Raw genomic sequence first — 13,659 nt, forward strand, 5'->3', positions numbered from 1 at the left:
TCATTCACGATTGAGTCATCGAATCATTCATCCGATTCCGTCCAAAACTCCGATTCCCTGATAAACACCGGACGCCCATCGATTCTCTTGTGGCTGTGTTTGGAACCATTTGCGTTGGTGGAGCAAAAACAGCCAAAACAACTAGCTATATTGAGCCTAAAATGTAAGTTGCTCAATATGAACCTCTTTAGTTGTATAAAAGCTACGTCACACTCATAATCTTTGTTTCTTCCCCCGAATATCACCACGTTGTCACTCGGCTCCTGATTCACAGTTGATATTCGGAAAAACATCAATGCATGCATCCATCTTTCTCTGAGATACGTTGCCCCATAGCTAGATAGCTGTTTTTGACACATTTTTCTTTCCGTGGGATGATGTTTTATGTTTATGACAGTCTCCAGTCAGACACGGTAATATATTCTATTCGTTTGTTTATAGTTAGCGTGACGTGCGGGGACATGTGACGTGATGATGGGTCGTGTTGACGGCAAGTAATGGTCTCGGAAGAGGATGTGTAGAAACCAAACAGCTGCTCTCCTAACAAACATAAACCCTTTCAAATGTCTACGCCATCATGTCTGCACTGTCAACTGGTTACCATAGTGAATGGCACAGGCGTGCGCACAGGTGTAAGATACTTCAACACCGTTATCTTTGAGATTTATACACAAAAACACTTCTCCATGCATGTTTACGCTTGTTTAAAGAGGTAAAGCTAGTTTTAGAAATGCAGCAGCATAACAAAGTCCATATATAGCCATGTTTGTGAGCGCCTGTTTTATGTTTATGTATCATCTTGTGGCCTGTAATTGCTCAGGTAAACTCTTTGTTAGGCAGACAGGATGCCAGCACATGTAACTGTCCTCCTTGACTGACTGATGACCCGGATCACTCTCAGTAATCAGTCACCAGGTCATTGTAGGTAACTACAGCGAGGTGATGGATCTCTGACCCCACTGATGCCCTGGAGAATCATCTGTTTGATCCTCGGCAGGTTGGACATTTAAGACCAAAAGAGGAGGAGAGCATGTTCTCTTCATCTCTTAGATCGGTAATCAATATAAGGTCAGGTCAGGCACATAAGTGCTTGGTGTGGTCAGATCTGTTTTATTCTCACACACTTTCTTCTCCAGTAGATCAAAGCTAAATCCAAAATAAGACCCTGGAGATTAGTTATCTGGCAAGCACTGATGACCACCTCTGTCCAGTGCATCAGCAAAGTGTGTTTCTAAATGCTTAGGTTGATATGTGTGCTTGGTTTAATGTTACTTTTTAACATTTATATAAAGAACCCACAGTGCATCTGCATCAGCGCTGCTCCAAAATTTAGTGAGCTGCCTATTTGGGCAACCTTTTAAGGTGTCATTGGCATGCTCCCAATGAGAAAGCTGTTCCAAAAGGTGGACAACATGCTGCCAAAATCCAATGCAGAATCAAATCTATCCTTTGTGTAGAAGGCGATTCCAGAATGCTTTGGAATCAGTTCAGTGGAACATATACACTACCACTCAAAAGTTTGGGGTCAATAGGATTTTTTTGTGTTTAAAAAAAAAAAAAGAGTCTCTTATGCTTCCAAAGGCTGCATTTATCTAATCAATATTCAGCAAAAACAGTAATATTTTGAAATATTAGCCTATTACAATTTTAAATAACCATTTTCTATTTGAATATATTTTAAAATGTATTTTAGTGTTTGCAAAGCTGAATTTTCAGCATCATTACTCCAGTCATATTCATTCATTCTCATATAATCATTCTGATATGCTGATTTGCTGCTCAAGAAACATTTCTACTTCTCCTTAGTATTATTATAGCGAACATTATCAGTAACAGTGTCATACTGTTAGCTTAGCAACATTAGCAGCTCTATTACAATAATTCTAGCCCTCAATATAAAAATTAGTGATTAAAATAGTTAAATCTAGTAAAACAAATTGCCTTTTTTAACAGGAAATACAATATGTATTTTTGTACGTACACGAGTATCACACTGTTAGCTTATCAACATTAGCAACTCTATTGCAATATTTTAGCCTACCAAAAATAGTGATTAAAATAGTTCAATCTAATCAAAATATTTCCCGAAATACAATATTTGTTTGTATTTTTGTGCTTTCATGAGTATCACACTGTTAGCTTAGCAACATTAGCAATTCTAGTACAAACATTTAGCCTTCAATACCAAAAATATTGATTCAAATAGTTTAGTGTAATGAAAAGTTGCTTATTTAACTAAATATAGTTGTGCTGATGTGTTTTTATACTTAGTATCACACTGTTAGCTTAGCATCATTAGCAACTTTGTGTGGCTTGTGGAGTTTTTTGGGATTTTGCCTTAGAAAATATGTAGATGCTTGACAGAAATACAGCATGCCTGGTTAGTACACAGAGGGACTGTAAACACACACAGTGGTCCAAACTGAAACCCATTTGTGACTGGCTGGTCAGGGTGGCAGCATGCATTGTGGGATAGCGGTGGTCAAACACTGACGAGAACTCTGGTAAGAAGTAACCACAGAATACTGTATATACGGTAATCCACACTCAACTGGCCTTTAGCACAGATGTCACAAGCACACTTTGTTCTTACTACATGCTCGCTTGTGTATCATTTAGTCATTGTTTGTCCTTCAAGTAGAGATTAAGACTGTGGTAGGCCTGAGGGATTCATACTGCTCCCTTGTGTTGGGCTTTCTGATTAACTAAGCTTTGCTTACGTGGAGAGCAGCTTGTTAAAATCTAAATTCGGCTTCTGCTCAGATCGTTTGGCAGCACTGAATATACAAAATCTGTTTAACACATTCACACACAGACGTAGAAACTTTCCTCGTGGGTTGGTGTTTAAGCTCGTGTCAGGTTTCCCACACTGGTGATGTATGTAACAACAAATTGCCCCGTCATTAATCAAAGCGATTTTCTGTAATTAGATTTTACTAAGAAATGGCTGCTTGTTATGAAACAGACTGCAGGTAGACATGAAAGATCTCGAGCCGTGCCAGACTTTGTTGAGCGTGTTCATATGTCTGTGATCTCTCATAAGGAGGCCACACACGCCCAATAACACTCAGAGGGCTCATGGGAGAATCAATGACATCAGTGCATTTCCTGTGCCCTCTGGGTACGTTACAGTTATTGATTGCTCGTGTCTGGTTTTAATTATCCTCCAGTGGAAATGAAAGGAAAGGGGCATCGGCAGACCCTGCCAGTCAATCTGATGCACAATCTGATTGAGTCACTTCAAACAATATGGGCCAGTCGACCAATAAGGATGCAGGAAGCCTTATGTTTTTCTTTTTTTTTCTTTTTTTTAAACACAATAGACGATGTTGAGGGTAAAGCAAACATTTCAGTTACTTTTGTAAGTATTACACTTTGTTGTTTAATAGTGCGGTTACATTAACAAAATTTCATGGCAAAAAAAGTTATATTTAATATATCAATAGCACAGAAGTCACTATCAAACCAAGCTTTCTGTTGGTCAACGTCAATCAATGGTAAATGTGACCGTATCTTAACATGTCTGCACATGTCATGGGACTGTCATGAGTTACTGATAACTCAAATGAATTGATTTTTATGGGCATGTCCCATTTTACATGCATCTACGCCATCATACTTCATGTCGCAACTTTCACTTCATAGCAGAGGTGCTAAATATATGCTAATGGCGTGTAACTGGAAAACGTTGAATGCTTGTTCCATTTGAGAATATACTACAATTCACACATCATTCATACATAGTGTGTAGTATATCATTTGGGACACAACTTTTCTCTTTAAACAGAATGTTTTAGATTTGGTTGTCAACTAGATTTTTTTGTCATTTAGCTTTCAACATGTTTGTTACGTCATACAAACAATGACGTGTGACATGCACTATGTAGTCAACAGTGAATGAATGAACGATCAAGCCGTTTATGACGCATGAAATGTCTGTGCACCACTCACTTCTTTCAAAAAAGAAAAAAGTACACTACTGTTCAAAAGTTTGAGGTCAGTCGATTTCTTTTTTTTTTTGAAAGACAGTAACACTTTTATTCAGCAAGGATGTATTAAATTGATCAAATGTGACAGTATAGACATTTATAATATTACAAAAGATTTCTTTTTGAAATAAATGCTGTTTTTAGTCATAAAAGAATCAACATGCAACTCAACATTGATAATAATAAGCAGCAAATCAGCATATTAGAATGATTTCTAAAGGATCATGTGACACTGAAGACTGGAGTAATGATGCTGAAAATTCAGCTTTGCATCACAGGAATAATATACATTTTAAAATGTATTAAAATAGAAAACAGTTCTTTTAAATTGTAATAATATTTCATAATATTACTGTTTTTACTGTATATTTGATCACGTATATGCAGCCTTGGTGAGGTAAGAGGTGTAACAAGTATTTTTGTGCAAAATGATGCCAATTTGCCAAGTGGTTTGTCTATGGGAGATATTTTAAGTTTGTTTTTGTGACTGTGTGTCTAGAGAGCAGTTGTCAATTCTCAGTCGGCGCTCTCTCTCTGTCGACTTCTCCACGTCTATTCATATCCTCCTCTTCAATAACCCTCCCTCATGCGCTTCCAACTACTCACGATTCCAGAGTGTGTAGCTATGCCAATTAGTTCTGCGCTGCTGTGTGTGTGTGTGTGTGTCAGGTTGGGTGATACTGATATACTGTATTCAGTGCAGCACCCCGGTGCTCTCCACACACAGGATGAGTCATACGCTCACAGCAAAGGCAGGGCTTTCCCTCGCTCTGAGCGCAAGAGAGGGAAATGATGCTTAGATTCCCGTTTGTCACAATATTATACTTTTATCTCAATCCTTCTGTCTCACCAGAATCATCAGCATGAGACGTTCATCCAGCCACATCACAGTCGCACTGCCGCGGACTGTGACCTCTGCTGAATGCAGAGGGAATAAACATTTGACGTAGTTGATGTAGGAAATACCCTGCATAGTTGCCTAATCCGTTGAGGAACGGCCTTGTTTTGCAGCTCGATCTAATGCTTTTAACTAACTCAATTTGTACCTTCTCTGTTGTTTCTTTGATGTGTGCTCCTGCACAAAGGTCCTTCACAGCGGCAAACAAATGCTAAAATGCATGATATCTGTGCTGAATAGAGCAGCTCATCTGGTATGTGTGTGGAGTAAAAGCAGCCCTTAGGAATGAAACAGAATTTCTGAGGGGTTTTTCGCTGATCGTTTGATTGATAGACTCTCAGGTTGATGTTTGATGGTGTAAGAATGTGCTTTGTATGCCTGAAGTTTAAGGAATGTTATGGGTTCAATATAAGTTCAGCTTTAAATGTGGCTTATTACCACAGAAAATATTTTGACATGTCCCTTTTTTTTATAAAAGCAAACAAAATTGACACTTGCAGTATAATGGGAAAATTATATTTGTCCTATATTATACTTCCTTGTTTAAATCCTCATTAAACATTCTGTACACTAGTACCATGCAAAAGTTTGGAAAATAAATTAATACTTTTATTTTATTAATACAAGATGCATTAAATTGATTAAAAGTGACAGTGAAGACATTTATAATGTTACCAAATATTTCTATTTCAAATAAATGCTGTTCTTTTGAAATTTATATTCATCAAATAATCCTGAAAAAAATGTATCATTGTTTCCACAAAAATATTAAGCAGCACAACTATTTACAACATTGATAATAATAAGAAATGTTTCTTTAGCACCATCATATTAAAATGTTTTCTGAAGGATCATGTGGCACTTTTAATGTTCATTTAAAAAATAAATAAAATTAAAATAGAAAACAGTTATTTTAAATTTAAATAATATTTCGCAATATCATTGTATTTTTGACTTGATGAGCATAAGAGACGGTAACATAGATCTTCTATTAATATTTCATAAAAAATTCTTGATATTTGCATCATGAATTGTCAATTAATAAATATAATTTATTGATTTTCTATGTTGTGTTGAGTTATACTGAACCCAGAATACTCCTTTAAAGGGTCCTGATATTTCTGGTTCCCTCTCATAGTCTCACACACTCTCAGTTGTTGTCCTCTGAACTAGCTTAAGAAGTTTTCTCATGCTCCTCTGTCTAATGTTGTTTCTGCAGACTATTGGAATGTCTATTTATGGCAGCATGGGACACTGTGTGTGAGTGAGTGAGTGTGTTTCCTGTTGTCCTGTGATTGGTCATTCATATTGTGAGTCATATCATGGGTCGTGGTTGTCCTCCTCATCTAGGGTGAGTCTACTTATCAGTCTAGACATCAGTACTATTGTGTATTGACTCCTCATGGTTATGGACATGTTCTCAGGTATTAACGTTTGTGTGTGTGTTTGGTCCACATGAGGTAAACAACTTATAAATAATACTAAATTATGTTTTTTGAAAATGTAAAAATGCAGAAAATTTTCTGTGATGGATAGGTTTAGGAGTTTAGGTGTTAGAATATACAGCTTGTACAGTATAAAAATCATTATGTCTATAGAAAGTCCCCATTAAACATGGAAACCCAACGTGTGTGTGTGAAATAGAGAGAAAGTATCTGAAAGTATTACTTGCAGTAGCTTTGGTTAAACAATAAATCAGCAATCTTTATACCACAATCTATCATTTGACAAAGTCTCAGAGCGTGAACACAATGTGCTTTCTGTTTATTCTATAATTGGAAAATGAATGACTTTAAAAAAAAATATTTTTTTTGGAGAATGAATGATGTTTTTTCTGCCATCACTATGCAATTATTGATTTATTTGCAAGATTTAAAAATTAAAAATGTGTCTAAATCTGACAAAAACCTCCCTTGAGGACATACTATAAATAATATAATACAATAATTCAACTTTTTTAGGGCTATCATACTTAATGTGTTAACTTAAGGTATTAAATTTGTGTGCTGAAATATTTTAACACATTTGTGTGTTAATAATAGAATAATAATATAAATAAAAATGATTAAAAAATAAATAAATCTACATAGTTTTGTGGAAGTTCTCTTTCCTTTCTGGCGTTCATACATTAGTTTGTGTTAATATCAGTAGATGTTTTTTCTATTTTGCCTTTTTATTTAGAAAGTGGTTCCTGTTCTTAAACAAGAAAAAGCATGAAAACCCTTGTTCAGGGGTATTTCCCCATTTAGATATTGAGGTAAACGTGTGTGTGTGTGTGTGTGTGTGCTCTAAGCGTGCTCTAAGGTCCTTTGGAGATCGTGAGAAACGGGAGAGTCTCATAGCAATCTTGGCATGAGTGTAGTTTACACAATCTCTGCTGTATCAGCTTTCAGATCAGCTCTTTAAAGAAATAACTCATGAAATATATGCTGTATGTGGTTTTGTTGTAGGTGTATAGTAGTTTTGTACTGATGTCTTTTTTTGTGTTTACTGATCTGTACTGAGCAATATCTCTTCTCCTCTGCAGCATGTGGAGAGGCCTCAATGTGAACTGTGCAGACGGCTCAGGATACACACCTCTGCACCACGCGTCTCTAAACGGACACAGGTGACACACTCATATTCTCTAATCCATTTACAGGTTCTTGAAAAGTGAACTGCTGAATCAAGGTGCAAATCAGTTAATGCTCAATCAAATGAATGCTTACACATAACAACCCAGCAAGCAATAGCTGTCATTCCACTATCTAGGTTAACTATAGACCCGAGACAGTCCCGGCTATAAGTAACCCACTTCTAGCCAAAATAACCTTGAATTAGGTTACATGTCGTTTTTGCCAAAATACCTTGTGAGATGTATGATATTCCATCATGTAAGCAAAGTCAACAGTGATTAAAAGGTGTTTGGTTTCATTTCTTTCACATGTTCTATGCATAGCCTGTGCGTCTATTCTTGCTTGCTGGGAAGCTTCGCACACATTCACTCCAGAACATCTCAGACAATCACTCTCTCCCAACATGGTGTTATGGATTTAAAAATGGAAAACGCTTGACGTCAGGATTACTTGAGATTCCAGAGGTGTAATCCAGCTCATATACATCAGGATTAGAAGAGTGTGATGTCAGATTAGGGCGGGGTTTATGAAATGGGGGTGAGGTCTAATTAGAGCAGGGTTTGTGGTTCTGGAGACAGCTATATTAGGGTGGATAGAGTTTTATTTGATTAGTGAGGGGTTTATGGGATGGGGCGGTGTCAGATTAGGCTGATTTTTTTTTTTATGCAGGAATGGAATTAGATTAGTTTAAGGTTTTTGGGTGGTTTAAATGCTTGCTGTATGAATGAGGCCAGAGTGGGAGAGGGATTTTGCATAACATGAATTATGTATTATTAGGATTAGAGCACAATTACCCACTTCATATTGTGCCTGCGAAGTTAAATAGTACCACAGAAGATTTATGTGATTTTCGTTATTTAAGAATGAAAATTGCCCACACAATTACAAAAACGTGAAATCTTTCTTTATTTGTCTTTCTCTCAGGGACGTGGTGTTGAAGTTGTTGCAGTTTGAAGCCTCTACTAATGTGGCCGACAGTAAGGGCTGTTTTCCTCTGCATCTGGCCGCATGGAGAGGTGACGTGGACATAGTCCAGATACTGATCCACCACGGGCCGTCCCATAGCAGAGTTAATGAACAGGTACTGTACCCTTACAGCAAATTTAATCTTTGTAAACTTACCTCTCAGTGTCAGCCACTATTGTCTTTTTAGAGCTGCTTTACAGCAGAAATAGAATTGTTTGCATCACTGAATCATTATTTTCCTGTTTATCTCTGTAAAGCTGCTATGAAACAGTCTGTATTGTTTAAAGCACTATAAAAAAAGGGGACTTGACGCATTTCATCATGTAGCAGATGGAAATAGTACGTCTGAAAAGAAATAGCATACCTTTCCTCAACATGCTGCCACAGTTTGAGGTACCATCCATGTCCAAAATAATTTGTGATGAGCTGAACTTTAATACTTAGGGGTTTGTTCAAATCCAAACAGCAGTAACAAGCACTAGTAATGAGTGCTATTGAGCACTTTACACTAGTCTAGTACAAATGGACAAACACTTAAAACAGCTGTTTTGAGTACACAGTCCCCGTGTACTCAATCATGCACACATACACACTCTTAACCAGAGGTGGACAGTAACAAAGTAGCCTACATTTACTTGAGTTCTCTACTCTCTACTAAGTACACTTTTTGAGTATCTGTACTTGAGTATTATTTTTTCTGGAAACTTTTTACTTTAAGTTCACTACATTTGAAAGACAAATATCATACTTTTTACTCCACTACATTTCTGTCAAGGTCCTTGAGTAGAAAGTAGTAACGTCAGTCAGGGGATGATTGTGGTTGGAAATGAAAGTCGGGTTGACGTCAGAAACCCAACGTCAGATTGACGTCGGAACCCGACTGATGCTGGTTTCTGACGTCAACCCGATTTTCATTTCTAACCACAATACAACGTCTGTCCAATGTTGGAGATTAACGTCAATCTGATGTTGGATTCTAACGTCAACCTGATTTTAATTTTCAATGTTGGGTTTGGTCTTCTAAATGTGAATTTTGTCATTGTTTTGGAGCACGCTAGCTTATAGATAACAGTAAGGCTAACATATTCATACTAAAAGCCTAAAAACTTTAAATAGGGCATAAAAAAAAAAAAAAGTTTGGTTCCGGTTGGTTGTCAGTTGAGGTCATGGGTCGGTAGGGAATCTTTTTTTATTTATTTTTTTTCAGTGGCAGCAAGGGATAGGTAGGAAATTATTATTATTTTTTTCATTTTACTTTACAGTAGCGATGGATACTCTATTTTTTCATAACATAGCCTATTTATGTTAGCCCATTTCCATTACGTGGACGACGTAAAGTACATGCATCTGATGAATTTTATCGAGTTGATGTCAATAGCGTGCGCTCTCTGTAGGCATATTCATATTTTGCCGCTATGTGGAAAAAATCCAGCAAAATGCGCCGGCGCGTTTGTCGACCCCAGAGGATTAACTTTAGCCTAACCATAAATTGTGATTATATATATGAAGACGTCACTGCGGTGGTGGAGTCCATGCAGGAGGAGCAACGTTTGGCACTGCGTTGCTTTTCAGCGCGAGCTGTGTGGAGAAGCCCATTTCCACCTCTATTGCGTTGGAGAAGCAATCCCGTGTAAAATTCAGGTTGCACACTTGAGCTCCACTGGCGCCTAATTTCCAAGTCTGAAAGCTATGCAGTCCAGCAGTGCTGTTGCAACCAGCAACACTACACCTACGTACCCTCCTGACCACTGTACTAAATACAGATAAATCTACGCTAACTTGAAGCTATCCTAACTGATGCAATACTATGCGTGGTAGCTCGTACCAAGGGAGGGCGTGGTGAGCTGGAACCTGCTTATGTCACGTAGTACCGCTTACGTCACGCAGCGGCAGCACCGTGTATAAAAACGTAAATTATAGTTCGCCTCAAAGTTTTTTATTTGTGTATTTATTTAATTTGTATTATTTCTTCCCCAAGCTCATAAAATAAACTTGGGTCGCACATAAATTGACAGGGTCGGTCGGAAACCGGAACCAAACAAAACATTTTTTTATGCCTAGGGCACTATTTGAGGGAACAGCCATTTGGGTGTCCGAAACCATTGTGGACGTTATTGAGTGCACTTATTCAATCTCACATTCAATCCCACTACTGGAACTGTGTTCTAGAAATAAATGTGATATTGATATGAGGGTAGGCAGGCATAGATTCAGAGGCGTAAGGTACTGTAAGTAAGTATTACATACAACAATGCAACAATAATAAAACAATGCATTGACATTTACTTTTTATTTCTGATACTTTATTACTTTTAAAAAATGAGTACTTCTGTACTTTTACTTAAGTAAAAACCGGTCTTGTAACGGAGTAATATTTGACCAGTAGTATCTGTACTTTCACTAAAGTAAGGAAGTTGTGTACTTTGTCCACCTCTGCTCTTAACAGGTTTTTTCTTTGACAGTTTGAGACCTGTTCCTCGCATTTAAGCGTGTTGATGGGCTGATGGAGGGTTTGTTGAGCATAATCAGGACAGCTCTGTGAAAAGCCTGTATTTTCCTGCAGTTAAAATGCTGTCTCGGTGCAAGGAAGAGTGCAGCTTTCTCTCCTGCTGTCTACCTCACTCTTAATGACCACACCAGCCTGAGAAACAATTACCTCCAATCTTCAGCCACTAAACCATCAGCTTGATGGATAGACCTTCACCGCCGGCATGAGTGCGTTTCGGAGAGACAAAGACGGCGTACGGCAATCATTTACAATGTCAGTAGTCTGTTAATAATGATTAGAGCCTGTTTTTGAGTTTGCTCATTTTTAATTCATGAAAGGACGTTGTTTTGAATTGGCTTAAAATTAATTCAACTCAAATTCAGGAAGCTTTCTCAACTCAATTATTGGCGCTGCACAAACCTGACTGATGGCTGGTGGTTGATAACAAACAGCTGTGACCTTTCACTCTGTTAAAAATGTTGCTTTCACCCCATTTTACATCCTTCTTTCTAAATAAATACAGGTATGTGCAGCACCTTAGGAGCAATAAGCAGAGCAAAAGTGGTGATACACACACAGCCGGTGGCACAGACATTATGGCATATATTACACTGCAGCGTGGGATGCTGAGCTCTTTATGACTTGGGCATTACTCATATCCGAATACAATACTCATATATTTGGTGTCAGAGGGTATATGCTATTATTTCAGCACTGCTAAATAGAGGCTGTTTATAGCCCCATCTCTTAAAGCGAAGTGTTTTATAGTTTTTTTATGCTGACACAAACAAACACAATGGCTGTAAACCCTCCGGGAATATCACTTTTTTTTTTGGAATTGTGTGCCGTTCTAAGTGCCAATTTAAAGATTGTGGTGTGCATTTCTAATGTATAAACATTAATTTGAGCCTGTGTGTGTCGTCCAGATTTGTAAATCAGGTTTGTACAAGGTGCTTAAAGTACTTTAAGCTTAAAGTAATGAATTTAAGGCCTGGAAAACCCTTGAAAATATATGAAATTTCTTCTTTTTTTTTGTTAAAAAAGCACAAATGCAATCTTTTCACGCAAAATGTAACACTGCATCCCGTCTGATAAACCTCCATCAGACCTTTTCTCGATACGCCAAGTACACCAACATTATAAAATAAAATATTATTTATAGAACAATAATAGCCATTATAAACTTTGTATTTAATATATATTATTAAAACCGTTGTAAGTTGTATTTTGGATACCTTATATCTGTAATTTGAGTTTAAAAAATACAAAAATTATTGTTTGATAAGTGCGATCTCTGATGTTAGTCCTTGAAAACCAAAAAGTAGTGCTTGAAAAGTCATTGAAAGTCCTGGAATTTCAATTTACAGTATCTGTACGAACACTGAATACAATAAAAGTGGAGAGTTTCCATTTATCAATCTTCTATCTGGAAGGACATAAAAATCAATCTAAACACTCAACGCATCTCTGCCATGTACATATTGAACATCCGCTTCAAACGTACCTGCAGGTGATTTGTCACCCAGCGATCTCCATCTTTACAGAAAAGAACATGACAGCCTGTGACAGGCCCATTTTATAGCATAAGACTTTATATTAAGGAACGTCTGTGCTAATTTACTTCAGTACTGATAACATTCAGCTAAGTGAGCAGGTTCTGGAAAGAATAGTTCAGCTCAAAATGAAAGTTCTGTCATCATTTACTCACCCTCATGTCTTTCTAAACCTGTATTACTTTCTCTCTTAGAGCACAAACGGTGAATTTATGTTAGTGCACTAGAGCAAGTTTTGTTGTAAATACATATAAAGAGGCTATTGGCGTGTCCATTTGTGGATTGATGCCTGATTTATCAATCAATTACAGAGAGGCAGAAAGTGCTTTAATTACATTATTTTTGGTTTACTTAGCTATACATTGGGGGACAAATCTGTCTGCAGAGGTGAGCTAATTCTGAGGAAACCTTCCTTTGGGAAAAATTTGTTAAATTAAATCAGGATATGGCTATTCTGTAGCATTTAGATTAATTTTATATCAAAGCTGATATAAAAAAAACACTACCATTCAAAAGGTCTACTATTTTTTTATGTTTCTGAAAAAGTCTCTTATGCTCACCTAGGCTGCATTTATTTGATCAAAAAAACATCATTCCAATTTAAAATAACTGTTTCCTGTTTGAATTTATTTTAAAATGTATTTTAATCATTCTAATATGCTGTAATACAGTATTTATTTGGAAATTGGAATAGAGAACTTTTGTAACATTCTGTCTTTTCTGTCACATTTGATCAATTTAATGTGTCCCTGCTGAATCAAAGTATTTTTTAAAAAAAATCTTAACAATCCCAAAAGTTTGAACAGTAGTGTAATATATTTAAAAATGCTGTTATGCTAAAAACAATAGATGTAGGCCTATTTAGATAGCTAAGATGTGTGTTTGAACATATGGGCATAGATGCTTAGTGGATGAGTCTGTATGTGTTTGAGAGAGAGAGAGAGTGTGTGTGTGTGTGTGTGTGTGTGTGTGTGTGTGTGTGTGTGTGTGTGTGTGTGTGTGTGTGTGTGTGTGTGTGTGTGTGTGAATAAATGGCTAGTTTTGTGCGTTACTCAGGAATGTTTTGTTTTCTGGCTGGGAGGACGAAAGGTTACACCATTTTCTCTGACTCCAGATTCTCTGAACCCACAAGAGACGGCCCTCTGAATTC

General features: G+C 37.1%; 1 protein-coding gene across 5 annotated transcripts in view; it reads left to right on the forward strand.

The window, feature by feature from the left end:
* Positions 1 to 13,659, forward strand: part of anks1b (ankyrin repeat and sterile alpha motif domain containing 1B) — a 165,011-nt gene that overhangs the window by 38,054 nt on the left and 113,298 nt on the right. For all 5 annotated transcript variants that reach the window (XM_084111782.1, XM_084111787.1, XM_084111788.1 and 2 more), the window contains exons 2-3: positions 7,415 to 7,495; positions 8,427 to 8,583. In XM_084111782.1, coding sequence (XP_083967908.1) covers positions 7,415 to 7,495; positions 8,427 to 8,583 — 238 coding nt within the window. The remainder of the gene's footprint in view (positions 1 to 7,414; positions 7,496 to 8,426; positions 8,584 to 13,659) is intronic.

Source organism: Abramis brama (assembly GCF_963993115.1).
Source record: "Abramis brama genome assembly, chromosome: 4".
Classification (NCBI taxonomy): Eukaryota; Metazoa; Chordata; class Actinopteri; order Cypriniformes; family Leuciscidae; genus Abramis; species Abramis brama.